Here is a 22,059-nt window from a genome sequence, read left to right as displayed (position 1 = left end):
TTTTTTTTTTTTTTTTTTTTTGCTAAAAAAATTATAAATCCTATTGTTTGAAAAATATTAATATTCTTTCAGATGTTGCAATATAATATTTCACTCGGAATGGTCTAGTTGTAACTTGTTAAAAATATTCTTAAGAGTGTATACTCGTTGACCTGAACAACAAGTCATCGTACAATTTTTACCAACTTGTTTTGTTTCTTATGCCATCTTTCAAACTACACGACTTTTGTTTTATATATTATCTTCGCACCATTCTCTTCTCGTGCCATTTTTTACTAACATTACAAAGAAATTTGGGCTAAAAAACACATCCTTTAAAGAATTTAATGAAAAAATCTCCTTAAAATACAGTAGTTGGATCAAGTTGGATCAAGTTCATGCAAGACAACGATATCTATTTCATGCAAGACAACAATATCTATTGTAACTCGTACATAAAATTTAGTCCGTCATTTGGATCATTCATTAGAGTGAATGGTCGTAAATCAAGACTAAAAAGGTCTCTTACGAAACTTAACTTCAGCAACCAGAAGTATATTTTGTCCAAAAGCAAATATCAAAGGGAAGCATGGATCTTGTATTAGTGGATGAGAATGTGAAGCTTGGTCACCAACTATTACATAGAGCTATTGGTATATAATATACTCAAACATTTAAACAATTGTATAGAATGAGCTAATCCTAACAAAAAATATGGACTAGCTTACCTCCACACACTACCAATTTTCACTTCCTGAATTTAAACAATTGCTGAACGTCATCACGCCTCAAACTTCGGATGAATCCAAGAAAATCGACATCCTCGAAGCTTCATCAGGTAACCAAGTATTGATATGAATGAATATAATCCGTAGGGTCAAATACTACTGAATGATTTCTTCAGCACGGTGTATCTCGACTCATTCTTGTTGTGTCTTGAGTCATCCTTGTCGTAAAGACGCTCGATCAGTTCATCCCAAGTTTCTTTCCTCTTCCTCGATGACCCTCCACTCGATGCTGGTGATTCTTCTTCTTTTTCTTCTTCACCTTCAACTGTTTCGCTGAAGGTTCCATACGGGGAAAGTGCGTATGCATGTGGCACAGATAACGTCACGGCCCGCTGCAATGCAGCCTTGTACTCTTCAGTGTGCTCTCTTGCTAAAGTATTTTGCCTCTCCATCTTTTGTTGGGGTGGTATCTCCATGACCTTATTATCCTCCAGCATTAACTGAAGTTGACAGAAGCAGATGGATGTTTTTCGTTTTTCAGCAATGATTTCATTGTACTTGTACGTAAATTACGACAATACACGCATTATATTCACATGAATACATTCAATGAACAAGATAAGGCAGCTAAAATTTGACATTTTAAATTTGGGAGAATGATGATAATCTTCATGTTAATCATAAGATGGTGGAACTCCTTGTTTTGAATGATCATGGATCTTAAACTTTCGCAGTGCAGAAAGAAACCATTGATCTTTGTGCCCTGAATCTAAAATAAACAGTGTAGATCAGATATCAGATAGTTTCTTTTTCAGTAAACTGAAGGATAAACTGAAGGAATAACATGTCTAATAATTGTGAGATCCATATTGATTTGAGAGAAACGAAGGTTAGCGAGGACGCTAGCCTCGAAGGAGGATGGATTGTAAGACCCCACATTGGTTGGAGAAGGGAACGAAGCATTCTTTATAAGATGTGGAACCCTCTCCCTAGCAGACACTTTTTAAAAACCTTGAGGGAAAGCCCAAAGAGGACAATATCTGCTCGCGGTGGGTTTGGGCCATTATAAATGGTACCAGAGCCAGACACCGGGCGGTGTGCCAACGAGGACATTAGGCCTGAAGGGGGTGGATTACGAGATCCCATGTTGATTGGAGAGAGGAACGAGTGTCAGCGAGGACACTGGGTAGCGAAAGGAGGTGAATTGTGAGAACCACGTTTCAAAACCTCTAAAGACACGTTTCAAAAACCTTGAGGAAAAGCCTAAAAGGTAAAGCCCAAAGAGAACAATAATTGTCTTGGTTTTCGAGAAGAAATCGGCAAAAGCACCCATCTATGTCTACTGATATACAACATCTAAAAGTAGTTCAAGCGATCAAGATAAACAGCGTCCACCAAACTTTAAAGAATCGGAATTCAATTCGCAGCACACCATAGCAAATTACTCGAGCAGTTTTCGAGCGTGCGATTCGGGGATGTGGGGTGACAACTTAAAATTTGATTCATCAATGGCAACTTTGACTTCGTGGACAATTATAGAGAGGGATGTGGGGTGACAACTTAACATTTGATTCACCAATGGCAACTTCGACTTCGTGGACAATTATAGAGAGGGAAACGTGAACCGCAGATGAAAATGTAATATAATGAAATGCAAAAGAATGCTCATATTCCAAAATTTCATTAAACTTCAAGCAATCAGCATAAAAGTTTGGTTGAATGATGAAACTTACTTCCAGGGCCCATTTGGCTTCTTTCTCAATCCAAATGATAGCATGGTCAGAAGTTGCATTACAAGAAAGAACTATGTGTTCAAACCTCCCATCCACCGGGACGGCCGTCTTCACAACTGGCGGAAACCTTCCACACCTTTCGCAAGAAACAGATGAATTCATTCAAATGTTAGAGCAGGACATGTTTCCGGTTCAATGGTCAGAAAGCCAACATTTTAAGAATTGATAAGGTTAAGAGAGGCTTTCTTTCCACACAACAAGTAAGGGAAGGCCATAAACTCAGAATCTCAACTTTTTGAACAGATGCTCGCAATAAAACGTTAATTCCTTTCCACACAACAAGCCCGGTATTAAGTGGTACATTTTCTTGTTTGAACGAAACATGAATTCTCCATTACATAAACCAACTTAATATGGAAAATACATGGCATTTACCTGAAGGGCTTTCGCTCAACAATGTGATAGAGTCGACCGGGTGTGTAAAGTCTTCTCGGATCTTTAAGCATCTTGTCCTCCGATATGCATGTATCCCGCAGGCACCCCAGGCATAGAAGGCATGGCAAACTAAAAGGGAAACACAACAATTTATGAATATTCATGGTTGGGAAGAGAATTTCAAATGATGATTGAGAAACTAAGAATCACACTGAATAAATCTAAACTACCATTTCCAATTTATTCTTTTCATAAGAACGCATAGATTTTGTTTTCACTTTTATGCAATGAGCGTTAATATAAGAATGAGTTCACATTGCAAGAATAGAGCTCTAGTTTCCATGCTTGCAGCAATCGAGTTGTCAACAACGTAAAAGGAGTTAACACCATAAAGGGTCATGAATCCTGAACCATACCAGAAGAGTGACTTAAAAATGTCTTCCAAGGGTGTGGCTGTCCTGGGTAAAAAGTCATCCTGGTCCAGTATAATAATCGCCGTTACATTTTGAGATGCAAGTATAAATTTGACACATATTCAGCTTCAATAAACGATAATCAAAAAATATTTTTGAACAGTCGGGACTTTGTACACGTACAACAAAAAAGATTGTTCTCTTTTACAGAATACAATATCGATTTATAATGAAAATGATAGCTAAAGAAAAAAACTGTAGTTTACCTGAAGAACAACAGAGTTGATGACATCTGCATATCTAACAGCCAAATTCAGGGACATACACCTAGCAGGAGCGATAGCATAGCACCTTATCCGCTTCCGATCAATATTTTCCAATTTTTCGTGATTCTGTACTACTACCAAAGTTAGCATGGCTGCTACTCCAGAGCCAAGAGAATGCCCAGCAAACGTCAAGGTATAATCCGGATATTTCTTCACCAAATCCTTCAAAGTTTCATTCTCACTGTCCAAAACCCATCCAGCTGCCTTCAGAAGCCCATTGTGAACATATCCACCATCAAATTTCATCTTCCCCAGCTTGTTGTCCAATAAAACTGCATAATCACTCTCCTTTGCCAAATTCAATCCCCTGATGGCAAGAACAATATCGGCATGATCATGATCGAGATATAAAATATATGGAGGAGCCCGCCCTCGTGTATCTTTGTATGTCTTCTTCAAGATTAACCAATCTGGATTGATTCCATACCCACCAACTGGTTCCCAAAGAGGTTTTCGAATATCATCTTCATACACAGCTAGGATATATCGACAAATTCGGGGAATAGGTTCAAACTCATCGGCCGTGGCAAAGCCCCAAGTTTCACTGTCATGACCAGCTGTGTGGAGACAGCGTTTCCACACCCAACGTGCACATCCCAGACAGCATACGCACTCAAGGATAGGTACACCACATATGATAGACATTGTTGCCTATGATCTAAGCTCAAAGGAATGATAGATCATACAGATTTTTCTAGTAAATGCCCGAGTTATGAAGAAACATAAAGAAATTTGATGCAAGGAAACTACAAGCTCTATTGATACAAGTCTTGGAGTTGATAACAGGTGGTAGATGATTATGGGGCGCCGAAGAACTTCAAAATATTTCGATCGATCATTTTGGGCGAACTAGAAAGCATACTTCACAAGAAAATAAATCTTTAACTTCTTTCCAAAGAATCAAATAACAAGAGAAGAACACAAATACTTGAATGCGGGAATTCATTCATCAACCAATACCATATGAACCTTCCAGTAGCTTCCAATCACTGAATCCCATGGAGCTAAACTAATTTAGGGATGAACACGAAAACAACGGAAGATCTAGGTTTCAAATTTCGAGCATCAAGAGCAAAAAACAGAAGCAACGGAAGTGAAAACGAAGAAGATAGGGACAAATTCACACTTCCGGTCAATAATTTGAGAATCAGAATCATACAAGAACATTCTTAACTAAGAATCAGAGTTTCAAATATGGAAAAATGTGGAATTAAACGCTGGATTTCTTCAAATTAACAAGAGAGACAGAGGAAACTGAGTGAATGCTGTGGACTTAGCTATAAACTCCCTCGAGAACCATTCGTAGAAACTCAAATCCGAAATGCATATAAATCTAAAGTTAGCCAAGAACAGATTGTACCTGGAAGTCAACGTCTGATTTTGGGCTTAGGAATTTGGGAGATTGTGTGCATTTTGGGGGAAAATTGGATCTGGAGAAGAACATGGTGGATTGGATTCTTGAGAGGGAGAGAATTTGTTGGGGGAAAATTGTGAATTATTGGTTAGTGGCTACGTGTGTGTGAACTTTCAGACTGAAATTTTGGCACTCTAGAAGTTCCACGTGTCTTATTCACAGCACCGCGATTTGTCTCAATCCTTTACGACCGTTAACCCTTTTTCTGTCCTCCCACGTGTTGCGTCTCCGTTAAATTAATAAAAAAACATATCTCTAAATTTTAAAATATTTTTTAGTTTTTAAATTTTTTTAATAATACTCCAAATTCGTTTTAAAAAAATAAAAAAATATTTCTTTTCAATTTTTTTTTAAAAATATTTCGTTTTAAATATTTTTTATTTTTGAAACTTTTTAAAATGTTTAAAGGTAATATTCAAATTGTTTCGTTATTTATTTAAATTTTTATTTTTAATAAAAATAAAATGTAAATAGGTATAAAAATCATAATTCAATTATTAATATATATTATAAACAATTACCCTTCAAATATTTAAAATTTTATTTTTAAAAGATATGGGAGAATAAATAATAAAAAAAAACTATGGAGTTAAATAAATTTATTATAAACCTATGGTATAGTTGCATAGAAGGTAAAATATATATATATATATATATATATATATATTTTAATCAATAATAAATTAATTCAATAAAAACTAATTTGAAGGACTCATCGACCCACCCAACTCATAAAAATTTTCATTTATTTAAATTTAACTCTTCTAAATAAATTGATAATTCATTGTTGAGTTTGGACTTTTTTTTAAAGGTGTCTAACTAAAATTACGAGTAGAAAATTTAAATATTAAAATATTAGATTAAATTAATAAAAATATTTCGGAAGTGTAATTTTAGGTTAATAAAAATATTTTATTTAAAAATTCTTTAAAAATATTCTCAAATTCTCAAAATTTCATTAATGCCCTTGATTATTGAAAAATATATATATTTAAAAAATATCCTTTAACATAAAAAAAACATAAAAAATATTTATTAACTTTCAAAATTAATATAATTGGATTTTAAACTTTAAAAAATTTCATTAATACCCTTCAATTTTTTTTTTTTTAACAATTTAAAAAATATTTTTACTGTCAATAAAAATTAGCATTAATGTATTTTGCCTTTATTATTAGAAAAATTCAAATTTTTTTTACCTTATAATCTAATCTAAGAACGTTTTAAAAGGTAAACAAAGATGTGGCTTGAAACCAACCACAACGATGGGTAAAAAAGACCAAAGAATATCCATCTGGCACGCTTGTCCCAATCAGAAAAGTACACGTGGGCACCACTCTAACACGTGGGATGTCTAGCTAGATCCAACGGCCTAGAATTCGCCTTTGTTGATAGAACAATCCCAGCCGTCCATGTGGTTCCCCACGATTGCCTGGATTTGTCACCTCGCGCGCTCTTTCCTCGTCGTTGCGGCTGTGGCCTACGACATAACAAAGCATTACCTGTAAACATTCATTCTCATTCATTTTACCCCACGCGCATCTTTAAGCGCGTGCTGCAATATATTTCAACCAATTTTCGTTTATTTAAAGGAAGAAAAGAAATCTAAGAAAAACAAATAAAATCATATAAATAATCATTTACTAAAATAATATTAACTAATCACATTATTAAATTAATCATTTAAATATTAGTAGAGAAAAAGATTTTTTTACTCGAGTTGTGGGAGTTTCTCACCTAAGTGAAATCCCTCCAAAAATAGGCGTATGCAGGTGAATGCAATGTGCACACGGTATTCTTTAGTAAAAGGCGAAAGAATAGTTCGCTCTGTCCTCACCGCCCGGCTTCGTGGTTTGAAGTAGTTGGCAAAAGGGCATTTTATACTCCCAAGCTGTGTCCGTTTTTGCAACTTCACCGATGTGGGAACTGGGCTAACGTTAAATAAATGACCTAATTGTTAAGTAAAATTTTAAGAGAAAAAAAAATAATTTAATATTTAAGTTAACTCACTTATTAAACTGATTGAGTATAATAAATCCATATTTTTGGTAAATTTTTAAAATCAGAAACTGCAATGGAATAGGGCGCGTGGGAATGGGGCGCGTCGTAATAAATGCTCATTAACGGTCACTTCTACAAATAACAACTTCTTGAGCCTTCACTTCCCACAATCCCAATTCATTTCATACTTCGTTCCAACAGATTTCACGCAAATTCCATTTCCTTCCGTTCTTCAAGCTATGAAGCGCCAGTTCGCGAGTTTTGGAAACGTCCGCGATCTCAATTTCGAGGCAACAGAGCTACGATTAGGATTACTGCCGAGAACAGAACAAGAACGAGAATCACAATCAGAATCCGCGGAACAGAGCAAGAGCGATTCCAGATCCGGAAGCGAGTACTCGATTTCGTCCACTAATCCTTCTTCAGATGCTGAGCATTTGCATTGCCGCGAAATACACATTATCGATCATCCTCCGCCGGCAAAGTAAAGTCGATAATCTCGATTCGTTTAATTTCTGTTCCTATTTCAATCTGAATCGCTGTTTTAGGAAATTAGGGTTTATGTGTGTTGTGCTCTTGTGGTGGATGAATTATCGCAGGGCGCAAGTGGTAGGATGGCCACCGGTGAGATCTTACCTGAAGAATATGATAATTGAAGCAGAAAAGAAGATTCAGAAGGAGATTATGAACAAGGAAGTAGGGAGCAGTGGAATGTATGTGAAAGTAAGCTTGGATGGAGCTCCTTATCTCAGGAAGATCGATCTCAAGCTTTATCAGAGCTATCAACAGCTTTTGGATGCTTTGGAAGACATGTTCAACATCAAACTTGGTTAGTTTTGCCTCCATAACCATTTCATTTTTCATTTTGAGAAGTAATTTATAAACTTCCACTTATAACAGAGAGATGAACATAGTAAGGAAAATTAAAAGAAAAACTAATCCAACTCGTTCTTCTCTGGTTGATAATCGTTGATAAGAGATTTTAAGGCCGGTTTGATTACACGTTTAGGCAACATAAAAATCTATACATTCTATATGAAAATAGATTTTAAACTTAAACTAATTCATCTACACATAAATTTGTATGGTAATTCATAGGTGGAAATTCAGAGAGAGAGGGGAACAATTGGTGTGAATATGTTCTAACTTATGAAGATAAAGATGGTGATTGGATGATGGTTGGAGATGTTCCATGGAAGTGAGTCGCCTCTCTGTAATTTTACCTCTCCTTTACTGATCTTTCTCTATAAGAACCCTAATATATTTGTGTTCTTCCTTCATGCAGTATGTTTATTCGCTGCTGCAAGAGATTGAGAATTATGAAAGGATCAGATGCCAGAGGATTGGGTTGTTTGTAATTTAAAGAAGAAATTTGAGGAATTTATTTTGGATCAAATTTATTGTTCCCAAAACAAAATGAGATCCAAGACACAACTACTCAAGATCCAATTGTACAAAAATGAATGTCATATTCCACTCTATATTTTATATTTAATTATATCGTTTTTTATAAATTTTAGAATCCTCCACAAATTAGATCAGTCCAATTACTTAGATCTATATATATATATATTCAACTTAATCATTTTTAAAATGAGTTAAAACTTGTTTAATTATTTAAAATCTATTTTGATGGTAAGATTAAACAGGTAAAATAAAATTGATTTAGAACGATTAAAAACATGTTTTAAAGTAAATTATTAGGTCTTTCTGATCTAAGAATGGGGTGATAATAAGGAAATCTTGCGCCAAAGAAGTTAAAAAAGACCACATATTCAACTTCAAATCTACATATTATCCATTATTCCATAAAAAGAAAAAAAAAACGTCCAAGTAACGAGTTAACTTTTTATTTCGAAGTCTTCTAAAATTGCTAATTGTTTTCAAATAGGTCGTGACTAAAACGAAACTACTAAAACGAAACTATTAACAATTATCATACGAAACCTAAAACCTAAAAGGTAGGAAGAGTATTAAATCACAAGTAAACCTATGCTGTAATATTAATGGCTGAAATATTGATTCAAACTTGGTACAAACCTTCCTAGTTTGACGTCGAAGCGTTTCAATGTTAAACCCCTCGAAAATGATCCAACGAACAGCTCCCACGATACAAGTATGTACCATCAAACGAGTAATATTTTATCCTCCCACAGTATAAGAAGATACATTGTTGAAACACAAATTAGGGGTAGAAAAATCCATGAAACTGCAGAAAAGAAAACATTCATTTCTATCACTACAAATATGTAACAAAGGCACTTAACATTTCGAATGTATCCTATTAATGTGTATCACAAGCTCGAGATCTAGACAATTGAGTTAAAGCGATGATTCTTGTGAGATCCCACATCAATTGGAGAGAGGAACGAAACATCTTTATAAGGGCGTGGAAACCTCTCCTAATAGACACGTTTTAAAAACCTTGAGGGTAAGCTTGAAAGGAAAAGCCCAAAGAGGACTTGGGCTGCTAGTGGTGGGTTTGGGCTGTTACAAATGGTATCAAAGAGGGTGTGGATTGTGAGATCCCACGTTGATTAGAAGAGAGGTTGTAGAAACCTCTCCATAGTAGAGAGATTTTAAAAACCTTGAGGGAAAGTCCAAAGAGAATAATATATGCTATCGGTGGGTTTGTGCTGTCACAAATGGTATCAGAGCCAGTCACAGGCACAAGCAATGTACCATCAAGGACGCTAGACCTCCAAGGGGGGTGGATTATGAGATCCCACGTCAGTTAGAGATGAGACCAAAACATTTCTTATAACGGTGTGGAAACCTCTCTCTAGTAGAGCGTTTTAAAAACCGAGGAAAAGTCCGAAATGAAAAGCCTAAAGAGAACAATATCCGCTAGTGATGGGTTGAGTTTGAGTTGTTACAACATAAGCCTAAGTAACAAGAAGCATTCAAGCAGCGACCCAGCACATGCTCATCGACTTATAAGAAGCAGTGAAAACAATTGATCATAAAACATTCTTTTACACATACAAATGGCAAAAGTAAGTAAACTATACATACAAAAGGAGCAAACTGTAACCTTCTATTTAATTCATTCTCTTACACAAATGGCACACATATGAAGTCAGGGGAATACCTGGGGTACGCTTTTTGAACCTTCTGAACTTCATTTATAGACCATTCATCAATGAAATTATGATTCTTGTTCCTGTTTCATTTGAATTTGATGATGCGAGAAAAATTCTTTTGCACTGTGAGCCACCTCTGCTTCCATTACTGCTTCTAACATTATGTCAGACCCTTTTAACTCCTCTGAAAAAGTCGAAACCTCACGTAAATACCTTAAACAAAACCTTCCCAACATTAAGAAACGTCGATTAGCCGAAGCCCCAGCCTACCGCTAGCAGATATTGTCGGCTTTCCCTTCTAGGCTTTCCCTTAAGGTTTTAAAACACGTCTACTAGAGAGAGGTTTCCACACCCTTACAAGGAAGACTTCGTTTTCCTCTCCAACCAATGCGGGATCTCACATGTTTACACCCTGACCTCCTCATCATAGAAGAGTAAAAAATCTATTGTCCCTTTTCTCACACTATCCCCATACAATGACACATGCCCCTGCTCGACACAAAAATCTTCCCTTCTCGCGTTCGTCACCCCTCGACATCCCCTATGTCTGGTCAAACCTAGACCAAACTCCTTAAAAACCAGATATTCACTACCGTATGCAAAATCGCAAACCCGAGATTATGATCAATTTCTGCAGAGGATGCAATTGTCCCATCAAGTTTGACACCCTCCTTGACACGTTATCCCCGCACGAGAGAAAGATTAAATCACTCAAGGAGTAAACGAAAAAAAAAAAAAGAAAAAAAAGAAGTTGCATGAGAACCCATTAGACAGACCAAGATTCGAACAACGAGCATTTCTCCTTTCGAAGCTCCCCAGTAAGACAAAGGATCAATAATATCTAATGTTGCCCTATTGGATATGTTGAGGATTGTTGGGAGGGAGTCCCACATTGGTAAATTTAGGAAATGACCATGGGTTTCTGAGTAAGGAATACGTCTCCATTGGTATGAGACCTTTTGGGGAAACCCAATGCCAAGCCATGAGAGCTTATGCTTAAAGTGGACAATATCATACCATTGTGGAGATCTATGATTCTTAATAGGATAAACCCCATCCCAATGAAGAAGAAGATATGGGTGAAGACAAAACCGCCACCACTGAGTCGTTCCTCATTGAGGACAGCTGCAATAAACGAGAGAACAGAGTGCAAAGGGGTTTATCCCCCAACCACTTATCCTTCCAGAAAAAGGTATCCCTCCATCCCCAACCAAATGATGAACATAGCTCATCAACATCAACTCTGGTTATCAAGTGCAATGGTATCCCACCCATACATAACTCATCTAACATTACATCAATTGATGTCTTAGTTCCAAGTGCACTAACCTCCCAAGTCAGGATTCTAACACTAGCAGTGAAGAAATTTATAAGATAACGCAACCATGATCAAATCTTTGAATTCAATAGCCAGATGACATACCCGGGCGTTTAGGTAACATCCCAGCATTTTCAGCAGATACAGGTAAAACGGAAGGAACCCCGAGCTCATCATTAGGCATCTCTACATCTGTAGCAGCTGGAAATGAGGCAGAGGAACCATTCCTTATGGTCGGTGATTCAGCCAATTTGGCAAATGTAGTCGCTCGGCTGTGCTCGATCGATATTTGTGAAGTTGCAACCTGAAGAAAAGCGTAGATATGAAGTCGCTTAAAATCGTAGCGACGAAAAGATCCATAATGATATTCAGCAATTAATAAGAACCTTGAGGATGTTAGCTGCTGGTGTAGTCCCCTCAGCTGTTGGTGTAATCTCCACAGAAGGTTTTTCTTTTGCTGAATCACCTGCCATTCCAAATGGGACAATTAGAAAAATTAGACAACCTTGTAAAAGTTAGCAGTAGGGATACATATCACGTACTAGTTACACCACTATCAGCTGCTTTCAGCTCAGGATTGTCCACAAGCCTCTGAGTCAATGTCCCGGGATTCAAGAACGATATGCTTCGAATTTCATGACGAATAGCATCAAGCTGAGCCATAGTGTCTTGCAATTCCTTGTGAACCTGCAAACAGGGAATCAGTTCTAGACAAATTTGTTCAAGAAGATTGTCAGTAAATCAGCTAAATGCCCTTTCAACTTGCCTGTAAAACCAGCATGGAAAAAACTCCAAAAACTTCTAGACAAAAATTACAAAGAAACAGGAGGATCAAATGGAAAATGATCTAATCAGCAAGAACATAGAAAGACTGTGGATACTTTCCTGCTCTGCCTAGCTCGAAAATCAACAAATCAATTCCGAAGTATTATTTGTTCGGCTCTAACAAGTTCCTAATTTTCAATCATTAAAGACACGTTTGAGAGTGATAGTGGAAATAACTTGCTTATAAGTGATTGTCAATGAATTAAAACTTATTTTCAATGATTAAAGACATGTTCGACATGTTCGAGAGTGATTTTGAACATACGAAAAGTGGTTTGAATCACTTCCAAACATACCCTAAAAATGTGGCTCGTTTTTCAGAAACATATCTTTACAACGTCCTATAATATATCATCGTCTTTCCAAAAGTCAGTGACACTGCTGAAACCTTCACAACCATCACAAAAGAATTTACAAAGAAATACCTGACGAGCCTGGGTTTGTTGCATGACAGAGTCGAACTGACCTCGAGCTAACTGAACGTATCCGATTGCTTTTCCAGCCCTCCTTCCCGCCATTCTCGCGATTCGTGGGAGATCCTTTGGCCCTTTTCATAAGAATCTGGGAGTCAAAACTCTATTCACGGCTTAAATATATTAGATAGTTTAGCAAACGAGAAAGGGTGGTGCAGTGATTACCAATGAAGGCAACAGTAGCCCCAATAAGGAGGAGGAGTTCTCCATATGAAATGCCCAGCATCTAAGTTTCGTAGTGACTAAGAACTCAGAATAGCTATCAAGCCAGGCCTGGAGATTTGAGAATGATATCAGATGCAAGAACTTTCACTCAATTCAGTCCTCACTGATGGGCTGTTCGGATCTCTAAACAATTCAGGAGCAACATTCAGAAACAACATAGGAAATTACCCATTCAAAAATATTTTCTAATCTCCAGAATTGACGTGCATAAACTCTATCTATCCTTTCTTCTCACGATTTTAAAACGCATCTAATAGGGAGAGGTTTCCACACCCTTGTAAGGAATGTTTCGTTCACCTCTCCAACTGATATGGGATCTCATAATCCACCCCTTGAGGGCCTAACGTCCTCGTTGGCACACCTCCCGGTGACTGGCTCTGATACTATTTGTAATAGTCCAAACCCACCACTAACAGATATTGCCTGTTTTGACCCGTTACGTATCACTGTCAGCCTCACAGTTATAAGGTTTCCACACCCTTGTAAGGAATGTTTCGTTCACCTCTCCAACCGAGGTGGGATCTCATAATTCACCCCTTGAGAGCTTCACCCCTTGAGAGCCTAGTGTCCTCGTTTGGCTCTAATACCATTTGTAATAGTCAAAACCCACCACTAACAGATACCGTCTGTTTTGGCCCGTTACATATCACTGTCAGCCTCACGGTTAGGTTTACACACCCTTGTAAAAAATGTTTCGTTCCTCTCTCCAATCGATGTAGGATCTCACAATCCATCCCATTGGGGGCCTAGCGTACTCGCTGGCACATCGCTAGCTGACTGGCTCTAATACCATTTGTAACCGTACAAACCCACCCGTAACAAATATTATCCACTTTGGCCTGTTACATATGATTATTAGCCTCAAAAAGCCTCAAAATTTTAAAAAATATCTTCGAGGGAGAGGTTTCCACACCTTTGTAGAATGTTTCGTTCCCCTCTCTAACCAATGTGGTAGGATCTCACATACCCTAATACATTAATTCTGTCCTAATAACAATCCTACCTTTAACCAACCCTTTAGAAATTGAGCCGCGGCAGTCGGCAGCCGGTGGTGAGTGGCGGCGACAAATCAATACAAGATCGAGGGTGTGGGGCGGCACAAGTGAAATGAAAACAGAGGAGAAAACTGTGGTGACTAGAATTTCTCCCTTCAGATACGGATCGTGTTTGGAGCGGTGCGTTGATGGTTGTCCTATGGACGGCGATGGGCAACGACAGGCGGTGGTAGCGAGAATTATGTGACACGTGTGACAAACAGCCGTTGGGCTAAGGACCCGGCGGCATAGAATGGCAATGTAAGACGCTGCAGATGGTCGGCGATCGGCGACTGTAGGTGATGAACGACGGTATCAACGACGTCAGTGAAAAGCAGATGGAAATTTCTTCCGGCAGTTAGGGTTTATCCTAAAAAGAATAATAGGCAAAAAAAAATTAACTCATAATTTGACAAATTTTAGTTCATCAAAATGACTAAAATGCCCTCCATACTAAAATTCAATAAAATTCTACAAAAAATTAATTTATGGGTAATTATAATTAAACAATAAAATTTTAAAATAATAGGATAATTAAAAAATATTTAAAATCAAATTATATCTAAAATTGGAAGAAAAATAAATTTATTTAAAAAAAAGAAAAACGAGCTTTTAAATAAAAATAATTTTTTATGGATAATTAAAATACGTAAATAAGCAAATTTATCTATAAAAATGGAAATAAAAATGATTTAATTTTTTTTTATTGAAAATTTAAAAAATATTTAATCAGATGAAGGGGTTCGATGATCGATCGATTACTGTTGCCCTAACAGCTACCACTCGTTTAATCGGGTAAGAATTCTTTAGTTCTTCCCCAATCGATCGGTGATATCGAAATCAATCAGCTGGTTCTGAGAATTCCAATTCCATTTCCATTTCTCAGCTGGGTTTGCTGTTAAGGTAAGGTTATTGTTTGTGATTTAATATGCTTGAATTTCTCTATGTTCTTTCCCGATGAAAATCAAATTTGTTCATCAGGACCTCATGTATCGATGTGATTACTCTCTTCTGAATTCTGACTTTTCTTATTAATTATCGTCTAAAATCTCTAATTGTACTTTCGCTTGTTGCGATCCTGTTTCATTTATTGTCATGTTGTATCTATTTCTTCTTATTTTCTTTTCTTTTTTTCCATGTTCTTCCCTTATAATATGTTGTTGTCCTTAATCTTTAGTAGCTTCATATTGATGTTGGATTGATTTGTGTACGTTTTTGCTCATCATCATTGTTATGAATTGAATTCGAGAACTTTAGTCATAATCTTCATAGGTAAGATTACTGGTACTTAGAACTTTTATCAGATGTGTAATCAATATTAGGAAAATTAGCGGTTAAGGTATTAAATTTTTGTTAATTTAGTGCAATAGTTGAAGTCAATTAGCATGTTTGAAATGACTTTTTTAAATGTTTAAAAAAGTGTTTTTAAGTGCAAAGCACTTAGAAAGTTAATCCAAACAGACCATACTAAGGAAAACAGAAAGTGTGTGTTGGATGATGAAAGTCCCACATCGACTAATTTAGGGAATGATCATGGGTTTATAAACACAGAATACTCTCTCCATTGGTATGAGGTCTTTCGGGGAAGCCCAAAGCAAAGCCATGAGAGCTTATGCTCAAAGTGGACAATATCATACCATTGTGGAGAGTCGTGTTCGTCTAACATGGTGTCAGAGCCATGCCCTAAACTTAGTCGTGTCAATAGATTGGTCAAATGTCGAACAAAGGACTCTAGAAGAAAAGGAGTCAAGCCTCCTCGTAGGCAGTAAAAAATGACTAAGACTCCAAAGGAGTCAGCCTCGATTAAGGGGAGGCATACTTTGTTCAAGGGGAAGTGTTGGATGATGAAAGTCCCACATCGACTAATTAGGGAATGATCATGGGTTTATAAACAAAGAATACTCTCTCCATTGGTATGAGGCATTTTGGGGAAGCCCAAAGCAAAGCCATGAGAGCTTATGCTCAAAGTGGACAATATCATACTATTGTGGAGAGTCGTGTTCGTCTAATAGTGTTCCTTGAGCCTGACATGATCCTTGTACCCTTGAGGGGCCCTTGTAATCTCCACAAATGAATAAAGCAATAAAGAAATAGCTGCTGGTTGAAAGTGAATGTAGGCAATCTGTTGAACGGAACCACTGCAATTTACCATTCTTCGCTCTCTTGTTCACCTTGAAGAGGTTAATGTCGCAAAAAGGTCAAATTTCGTGCCTAATAGTTTTTTTATTAGGAAGATCGACTCTATTGACTAAATGGCATTGGCTTCTCTTTGTTGTTAGTACCTCAGTGGTGCATTTTATGTAAGTGTGTTTTTGAGGATGTAGGGTAGCTTTGGCTCATTACAAATCGTGGTGCTTAATGGAGGAGTGTTATTCTTGCCTTTGTTTCTAGAAAACAATTCCCTTTAGCATGCAGCCTTTTTTTTGGGATCTTATGGCATATTTTAGAGGGATTGCGAGTACTCGAGGTAGGAGGGAGGCGTGCTCTATGGTTAGGTTCAAGTGGCTCTATTCGGATGGTTACGAGCAAGCTGTTTTGTGACTTTTCTTTTTCTTTTATTCTCGATAAGGGTTCTATCTTTTGTNTCCGCAGTTAAGCGTGCTTGGGCGAGAGTAGTACTAAGTTGGGTGACCACTTGGGAAGTCCTCGTGTTGCACCCCTTTTTTATTTTTTATTTCTTATTTCTTTTTCCATATTAATCAGTTAAAGTTTGGTTTCTCTCTATTTTTTGTTTTTCCTTTTTTCTAAAGAAAGTCTTTTTCTTATAACAGCTGGATTTGATATAACTCCTGCATGAATATATGTTGTATTTGGAGGGAGATGTCATACCAAGTGTTCTACTGCTACCTTTCCAAGATATTATTGATTGATAGCTAAAGCCTTGACATGTTCTATCTAATTGCCGTTTCTTTCTTTTCTCTTCTTTTTTATTTTTCCTTTTCAGATAATGAAAGCATAGTTCGTATCGATAGTTTGTTGGTCGACTAACTATGAATCAAGGAGTGATATCAGTATCGTGTCCTCTCTCTATTACCATACCCCAAGGCCACCATAAAAACTTCAAGATATTTAAGTCCCCAAAGGTGTTTAATGCCTTCACTCTCCGTTCCCGCTTTATTCATGCAAGACGTCCTCCAATTTGTTGCACACAGATAAATCCTTGGGAACCTGCACCAATCACGTTTGTGTCCGAAAATGAAGAGGATGATACCTTCTTGAAGAGAACCGAAAATATTTTTGGAAGTCTAGACGCCGATAGCACAACTGAAGCTCCGGAAGTAGAGACCAAAGAACTTGTGGAAGTAGAGACCAAAGAAGTTGTGGAGGTAAGTAATCAACCAGAGGTGCATTTGCAGATTTTCAAATGGCCAATGTGGCTTTTGGGGCCTTCTCTTCTCCTGACAACAGGGATGGCCCCAACATTATGGCTTCCTATGTCATCGGTATTTCTCGGTCCGAATGTAGCCAGCCTCCTCTCTTTAATTGGACTCGACTGCATCTATAACCTCGGAGCTATGCTTTTTCTTCTCATGGCCGATGCTTGTGCACGACCTAAACAACCAATAAAACCCTTGAGAAGTGAGGCTCCTTTCAGTTACCAGTTCTGGAACATGCTTGCAAATGTTGTTGGTTTTGCCATACCTTTCATTATGCTTTATGGATCTGGAAGTGGACTGGTTCAACCCCATCTTCCTTTCATCTCCTTAGCAGTTCTATTGGGTCCCTATGTTCTGCTCCTCTCAGTGCAGATTTTGACCGAAATGCTGACATGGCACTGGCGATCGCCTGTTTGGCTGGTTACGCCGATCGTATACGAGGGTTATCGAATTTTGCAGCTCATGAGAGGGTTGAAACTTGGAGCTGAGCTAAGTGCACCGGCCTGGACGATGCACACAATTAGAGGATTGGTTTGCTGGTGGGTGCTGATACTTGGTGTTCAACTCATGAGGGTTGCTTGGTTTGCTGGTATTGCCTCTCTGTCTCGTAAGCAAGAAATTGTTGCTAACGGTTCATGATCTGTCAATCATAACATAATAATGAGTTTAGGATGACTTTTGAAAGGTAAAAAAAAAGTGTTTCTAAGCTAAAGAACTTCATCTATAGGACACTTTTAGAAAAGCATACCTAACTTTTATTATCAAACGAAATGCTAGGATAACTTTGTGAAGTTTCGAATAGACTTAGAAAGCACATTTCATCCTCCAAAAGTTATTTTAAACGTCTTAGGGACGTGTCCCAAATAAGTTTAGAAGTAGACATAGTACTAAATGATATGATGAGTATATGGATATAAAAGGTTGTGTTATAGAAAGAACATGATTTTGATTATTCAAGTTTATGAATGCATTGATACAAATTCTCTCTTCGAATACTACATGATCATTTGACATTGACACGATGAATAGTGTTGACTTGAATGAGATGTATCAATTCTCCTCATATCGAGTATAGCTTAAATTATGATAAATTGGTCATGTTTTGTGGCTAGACTATTAATTTCATAAAAATCCGTAGACTAAAACTGTTGTAGTAGTATTTTGATCATATATTAAGTTGATTGAATTCAACTCTGTTAGTAGGTCGCCGCCTCAAGAAGAACATGTAAAATAGTTGTGCCATAAATTCTTCGAGGATTAGAAGCTTGAGATATTTAAGTAAATTCTTCGAGGATTAGAAGCTTGAGATATTTAAGTAGATTCTAATGTTTTACTTGGTTCTAAGTTGTTTGTAGTTTTTGTTTTTTTATGATTGTATGTATCTCATAGTTTAGGGTAGTATGTTGATTAGTAAAGCATATTTAGGTTAAGCGTTACGTCTCCAATCGTGTGTTAGTTTACATTGACTCGTGTTTGTTTACATTAGATTCAAGCTTTTAATCTCGTAATAAGTACGATTTTTATTTACAAGTTGGGCCGTTGCAAACAAAGCACGATATCAAATCAAGGATACAATGTATGGTATGGTAACTCTGTCCCGTTATATTAAAAAATCTTCAATATGCAAACTTAAGACCCCAAAAAAGACTCCAAAATCAACTTTATTTTATTCCAAATAATTGTAGCTATGGGAAATTTGATTCGACAAGCTTATTTTTCAGGCTTATTTTTCAGATCAAAATATATCAAATAACCCAAAATGGATAAAAAAAAAAAGATATGGAATCAACCTAAGAGGATAACAGAGAAAATCCATTTTTAAATTCAAAGAGGATAACAAAGAAAACCCATTTTTAAAGTCAGTCTCACGCCCATACAATCATGATTAAGACACTACCCATTTTTAAAGTCAGTCTCATGTCCATACAATCATGATTAAGACACTTTTTTTTTTGTATCAACGTACATAAAATTATTGTAAGTGAGCTCCAGTGTAAATGTATCAATGTATCATATCAACTTATATAAAGTTATTGTAGCTTCAGTGTGTAAATGTATAAGTGAGTTCCAGTATGTAAATGGTAAATATAGGTTATTCTTCGTACTATTTAAATAGCCTTCAGTTATATCAAAAAAAACATTCGGGTTTCTCGACCCAATACAACTCGAGTATACGCCTATTAAATAAATAAATAAATAAATATATATATATATATATGAACATTTGTGTAAATTTTATAAAAATTGGATAAAATGAAAAATGGGTTTATTATGAAGCGAGTATATGTATGTATATATAACGATTTTCGCACGCAATACAGCCCAATTAAAGTCTGGCCCATTAACAGGCATCCTGATATAAAAGCAACTCTAATCACAAACCCTAACTTTTCATTTCGTCGTCCGTCGGAGATCCGGAGACTCATTGAACAGGTAACGGCGTAGGTTTCTAGTCCCGTCGATCAAATTTTTCAAAGCACCACATCCGTAGTTCATTTCAGCGTACAAATCTAAGCTTATTTCTGTGTTTTTCAAGTTTTTAGAAGAACAATTCTGTTGTTTCTTGCTAATGATATACTTGTAGTGAGTCACTGTTCTTGAGTATAACGTATTTTCCAATTTGCGTCTTGAATCCTTGTCGCTGATTAGCTCGCAATATCTGTAGGTNTTTTTTTTTTTTTTTTTTTTTTTTCAATTGTTCATCTTTTTTTTTTTTGTATGATTTGGACTATGGTGCAAACGTCGTGGGGTTCTCCCTTTTTTACTCGGGAAAGTTTTATTCTATTTGGAGCTCTTCAGCTGAGAATGTATGCAACGTTGAATGTGCTTTGTGAAATTAGTTTGGATGTGCATGGAAATTTGCAATGTTATTACTTGATTTAAGCTCTTCGTTTTAATTACATAGATCGAATTTCAAGAGTCTTATGATAATTAAAACGAACTCTTTCAGTATCTTGCAGCTTTAGGGTTTTGCAATTGAACTTAATTTTAACAGAGTGCACTGATTGCTTTTTGTTTAAACAGGTAATGGCCCCAAAACAGCCGAATACAGGCCTCTTTGTTGGGCTCAACAAGGGCCACATAGTCACCAAGAAGGAGTTGGCCCCACGGCCCTCTGATCGTAAGGGAGTAAGTCAATAAACTAGTGACTAGATGCTTTAGAATTCTCATTGATGGTGGAATTGGAAGGCCTTGTGTTTTCTCTGTTATGTTCTACTAGGGAGTGTTAGTTAACTTTTAGGATCTTGAGGAACGAGCTTGCATTATTCCATTCTATGGAATCAGCTCTGAACTGTAGTTACATTCTTATAAGATCATGTTGAAAAATACTTGTTACAATGTAGAAGTATGGTTTTTCTCAAAATTTAAGATTGTTTTCTCTAATTTCTGTTTGTTATTCCAATTATGTAGAAAGCAAGTAAAAGGGTTCTCTTCGTCCGGAGCTTGATCCGGGAAGTTGCTGGTTTTGCCCCATATGAGAAGAGAATCACTGAGCTTCTAAAAGTTGGAAAGGACAAGCGAGCTCTGAAGGTAGCCAAGCGAAAGCTCGGAACTCACAAGAGAGCTAAGAAGAAGAGAGAAGAGATGTCCAACGTCCTAAGAAAGATGAGGTAATCCTTCTTGCTTTGTAGAAAGGCTAATCTGCTGCTATATTTAGACATGGGGGTGTGAAACATTGTTTGTTTGTGTGAAAAGTCGGCATGTTCACATTTGTATTGTGAGTCGAATCTTGTGAGTTAGTAATTAGCATTCTGATTACGTTTTGGATGATTGTGTTGTATTTGCAGGGCCGGTGGAGGTGGTGAGAAGAAGAAGTGAGAACGACACTTACTTCATTCTCATTCAAAGTCTTAATTTTTTGCTACTATTTCTTGTTTGTTTTGCCGTTGAATTCTTTAGAGACCGTGATTTTGGTGGTAGTGAATTTCAGTTTTTTGTGATATCTTTGAACTTGCTATACTAACGCCCAATTTTGTTATGGCCCCCGTTTGTTTCCATGATGCATTATATGCCTTGGTGAATTAATACAACAGCCGGTCTTGTTGTTTTGAGCTTCTGGTTTTAGTTCTAGAACTGCCCCTATGTGCTATCACTTCGCTTCATTTTGCACTGATTTAGTACTGCCCCAAACTGAATTTATCCGGTTTCAAAAAATTAACCCAACCCAACCTGTAAATGCCAATCCAACCCATCTTATAATTTGGGTTCGGTTGGCGGGTTCGTTGTACACCCCTAGCACTGAATGCGTACCTTAAGAAAGTAAATCCAGCCCAACCTTTATAGGGTTGGGTCGGTTTGGGTTGTCGTGTTCATTGTACACCCCTCGCACTGAATGCGTACCTTAAGAAAGTAAATCCAGCCCAACCTTTATAGGGTTGGGTCGGTTTGGGTTGTCGTGTTCATTGTACACCCCTTGCACTGAATGCGTACCTTAAGAAAGTAATCCCAACCCAAACTTTATATTTCGGGTTGGGTTTGTTTAGGTTGTTGGCTTCATTGTACACCCCAGCACTGATGCATACCTTTACTTTCATTTAGGTTGGGTCTGTTCAGGGTTGTTGGTTTTGAATTTTTCATGAAATCGACAATTTCATTGAGTGGAAATGCTGAGTTGGTAGTCGTGTTTTCTTGGAAGTTCTAGAGTTTTGGCTTGGTTTAGCTTCTGTTGCTTTATTCTTTTAGCTCTTGTCAAGT

General features: G+C 37.0%; 5 protein-coding genes and 1 non-coding gene across 12 annotated transcripts; 3 read left to right on the top strand and 3 right to left on the bottom strand.

Annotated features, from left to right (window-relative positions):
* Window positions 1-554: 554 nt before the first annotated feature.
* On the bottom strand, window positions 555-5,128 carry LOC111808873. Of its 4 annotated transcripts, none has more exons than XM_023695091.1 (6): window positions 4,975-5,128; window positions 3,555-4,623; window positions 3,292-3,350; window positions 2,876-3,004; window positions 2,441-2,576; window positions 555-1,207 (listed from the first exon to the last, which is right to left on the bottom strand). In XM_023695091.1, the coding sequence occupies exons 2-6, from the start codon at window positions 4,257-4,259 to the stop codon at window positions 857-859; spliced, it is 1,380 nt and encodes a 459-aa protein (XP_023550859.1). In that variant the 5' UTR covers window positions 4,260-4,623; window positions 4,975-5,128; the 3' UTR covers window positions 555-856. The 4 variants fall into 4 exon arrangements, with proteins under 4 accessions (XP_023550859.1, XP_023550860.1, XP_023550861.1 ...); XM_023695092.1 differs by having other exon boundaries at window positions 3,555-4,475; XM_023695093.1 differs by having other exon boundaries at window positions 3,555-4,272.
* Window positions 5,129-6,758: 1,630 nt separating this feature from the next.
* Window positions 6,759-6,874, bottom strand: LOC111809467. The gene has a single exon (XR_002817237.1). It is a non-coding gene; the product is annotated as a U5 spliceosomal RNA (small nuclear RNA).
* Window positions 6,875-7,202: 328 nt separating this feature from the next.
* On the top strand, window positions 7,203-8,524 carry LOC111809245 (auxin-induced protein 22D-like). The gene is made up of 4 exons (XM_023695666.1): window positions 7,203-7,513; window positions 7,629-7,858; window positions 8,128-8,227; window positions 8,315-8,524. The coding sequence occupies exons 1-4, from the start codon at window positions 7,269-7,271 to the stop codon at window positions 8,385-8,387; spliced, it is 648 nt and encodes a 215-aa protein (XP_023551434.1). The 5' UTR covers window positions 7,203-7,268; the 3' UTR covers window positions 8,388-8,524.
* LOC111809244 (sec-independent protein translocase protein TatB) lies at window positions 8,232-14,357 on the bottom strand. Of its 4 annotated transcripts, XR_002817196.1 has the most exons (9): window positions 13,957-14,357; window positions 12,894-13,076; window positions 12,681-12,802; window positions 11,973-12,117; window positions 11,817-11,896; window positions 11,536-11,734; window positions 10,121-10,296; window positions 9,070-9,238; window positions 8,232-8,329 (listed from the first exon to the last, which is right to left on the bottom strand). XR_002817196.1 is itself a non-coding variant. In XM_023695663.1 (7 exons), exons 2-7 carry the CDS (start codon window positions 12,952-12,954, stop codon window positions 10,178-10,180), a joined length of 726 nt encoding a protein of 241 aa, XP_023551431.1. In that variant the 5' UTR covers window positions 12,955-13,076; window positions 13,957-14,357; the 3' UTR covers window positions 9,964-10,177. The 4 variants fall into 4 exon arrangements, 2 of the variants coding, with proteins under 2 accessions (XP_023551431.1, XP_023551433.1); XR_002817195.1 differs by lacking the exon at window positions 8,232-8,329 and having other exon boundaries at window positions 8,875-9,238; XM_023695663.1 differs by lacking the exons at window positions 8,232-8,329; window positions 9,070-9,238 and having other exon boundaries at window positions 9,964-10,296.
* A 360-nt stretch (window positions 14,358-14,717) lies between these two features.
* Window positions 14,718-18,362, top strand: LOC111809147. Its single transcript, XM_023695513.1, has 2 exons — window positions 14,718-14,890; window positions 16,932-18,362. The coding sequence occupies exon 2, from the start codon at window positions 16,978-16,980 to the stop codon at window positions 18,001-18,003; it is 1,026 nt and encodes a 341-aa protein (XP_023551281.1). The 5' UTR covers window positions 14,718-14,890; window positions 16,932-16,977; the 3' UTR covers window positions 18,004-18,362.
* A 1,349-nt stretch (window positions 18,363-19,711) lies between these two features.
* On the top strand, window positions 19,712-21,416 carry LOC111808178 (60S ribosomal protein L36-2-like). The gene is made up of 4 exons (XM_023694008.1): window positions 19,712-19,797; window positions 20,389-20,493; window positions 20,776-20,975; window positions 21,153-21,416. Exons 2-4 carry the CDS (start codon window positions 20,392-20,394, stop codon window positions 21,181-21,183), a joined length of 333 nt encoding a protein of 110 aa, XP_023549776.1. The 5' UTR covers window positions 19,712-19,797; window positions 20,389-20,391; the 3' UTR covers window positions 21,184-21,416.
* The last annotated feature ends 643 nt before the right edge of the window (window positions 21,417-22,059 follow it).

This window comes from Cucurbita pepo, chromosome LG13 (genome assembly GCF_002806865.2).
Source record: "Cucurbita pepo subsp. pepo cultivar mu-cu-16 chromosome LG13, ASM280686v2, whole genome shotgun sequence".
Lineage (NCBI taxonomy): Eukaryota > Viridiplantae > Streptophyta > Magnoliopsida > Cucurbitales > Cucurbitaceae > Cucurbita > Cucurbita pepo.
Note: the sequence above shows the minus strand (reverse complement) of the source record. Positions and strands in the feature narration are given on the sequence as shown.

Excerpts from the sequence above, each read along its gene's own strand:
- LOC111808873 (XM_023695090.1), bottom strand. The coding sequence starts at position 4,259 with ATGTCTATCATATGTGGTGTACCTATCCTTGAGTGCGTATGCTGTCTG. Across the intron at positions 3,351-3,554 it reads TCAACTCTGTTGTTCTTCAG|GATGACTTTTTACCCAGGAC; the intron begins GTAAACTACAGT and ends ATACTGGACCAG. Across the intron at positions 1,208-2,440 it reads AAGCCAAATGGGCCCTGGAA|TTAATGCTGGAGGATAATAA; the intron begins GTAAGTTTCATC and ends TGTCAACTTCAG.
- LOC111809245 (XM_023695666.1), top strand. The coding sequence starts at position 7,269 with ATGAAGCGCCAGTTCGCGAGTTTTGGAAACGTCCGCGATCTCAATTTC. Across the intron at positions 7,514-7,628 it reads GATCATCCTCCGCCGGCAAA|GGCGCAAGTGGTAGGATGGC; the intron begins GTAAAGTCGATA and ends GAATTATCGCAG. Across the intron at positions 7,859-8,127 it reads CATGTTCAACATCAAACTTG|GTGGAAATTCAGAGAGAGAG; the intron begins GTTAGTTTTGCC and ends GGTAATTCATAG.
- LOC111809244 (XM_023695663.1), bottom strand. The coding sequence starts at position 12,954 with ATGCTGGGCATTTCATATGGAGAACTCCTCCTCCTTATTGGGGCTACT. Across the intron at positions 12,803-12,893 it reads GGCTACTGTTGCCTTCATTG|GGCCAAAGGATCTCCCACGA; the intron begins GTAATCACTGCA and ends TCTTATGAAAAG. Across the intron at positions 11,897-11,972 it reads AGCTGATAGTGGTGTAACTA|GTGATTCAGCAAAAGAAAAA; the intron begins GTACGTGATATG and ends TTGGAATGGCAG.
- LOC111809147 (XM_023695513.1), top strand. The coding sequence starts at position 16,978 with ATGAATCAAGGAGTGATATCAGTATCGTGTCCTCTCTCTATTACCATA.
- LOC111808178 (XM_023694008.1), top strand. The coding sequence starts at position 20,392 with ATGGCCCCAAAACAGCCGAATACAGGCCTCTTTGTTGGGCTCAACAAG. Across the intron at positions 20,494-20,775 it reads GGCCCTCTGATCGTAAGGGA|AAAGCAAGTAAAAGGGTTCT; the intron begins GTAAGTCAATAA and ends CCAATTATGTAG. Across the intron at positions 20,976-21,152 it reads AACGTCCTAAGAAAGATGAG|GGCCGGTGGAGGTGGTGAGA; the intron begins GTAATCCTTCTT and ends TTGTATTTGCAG.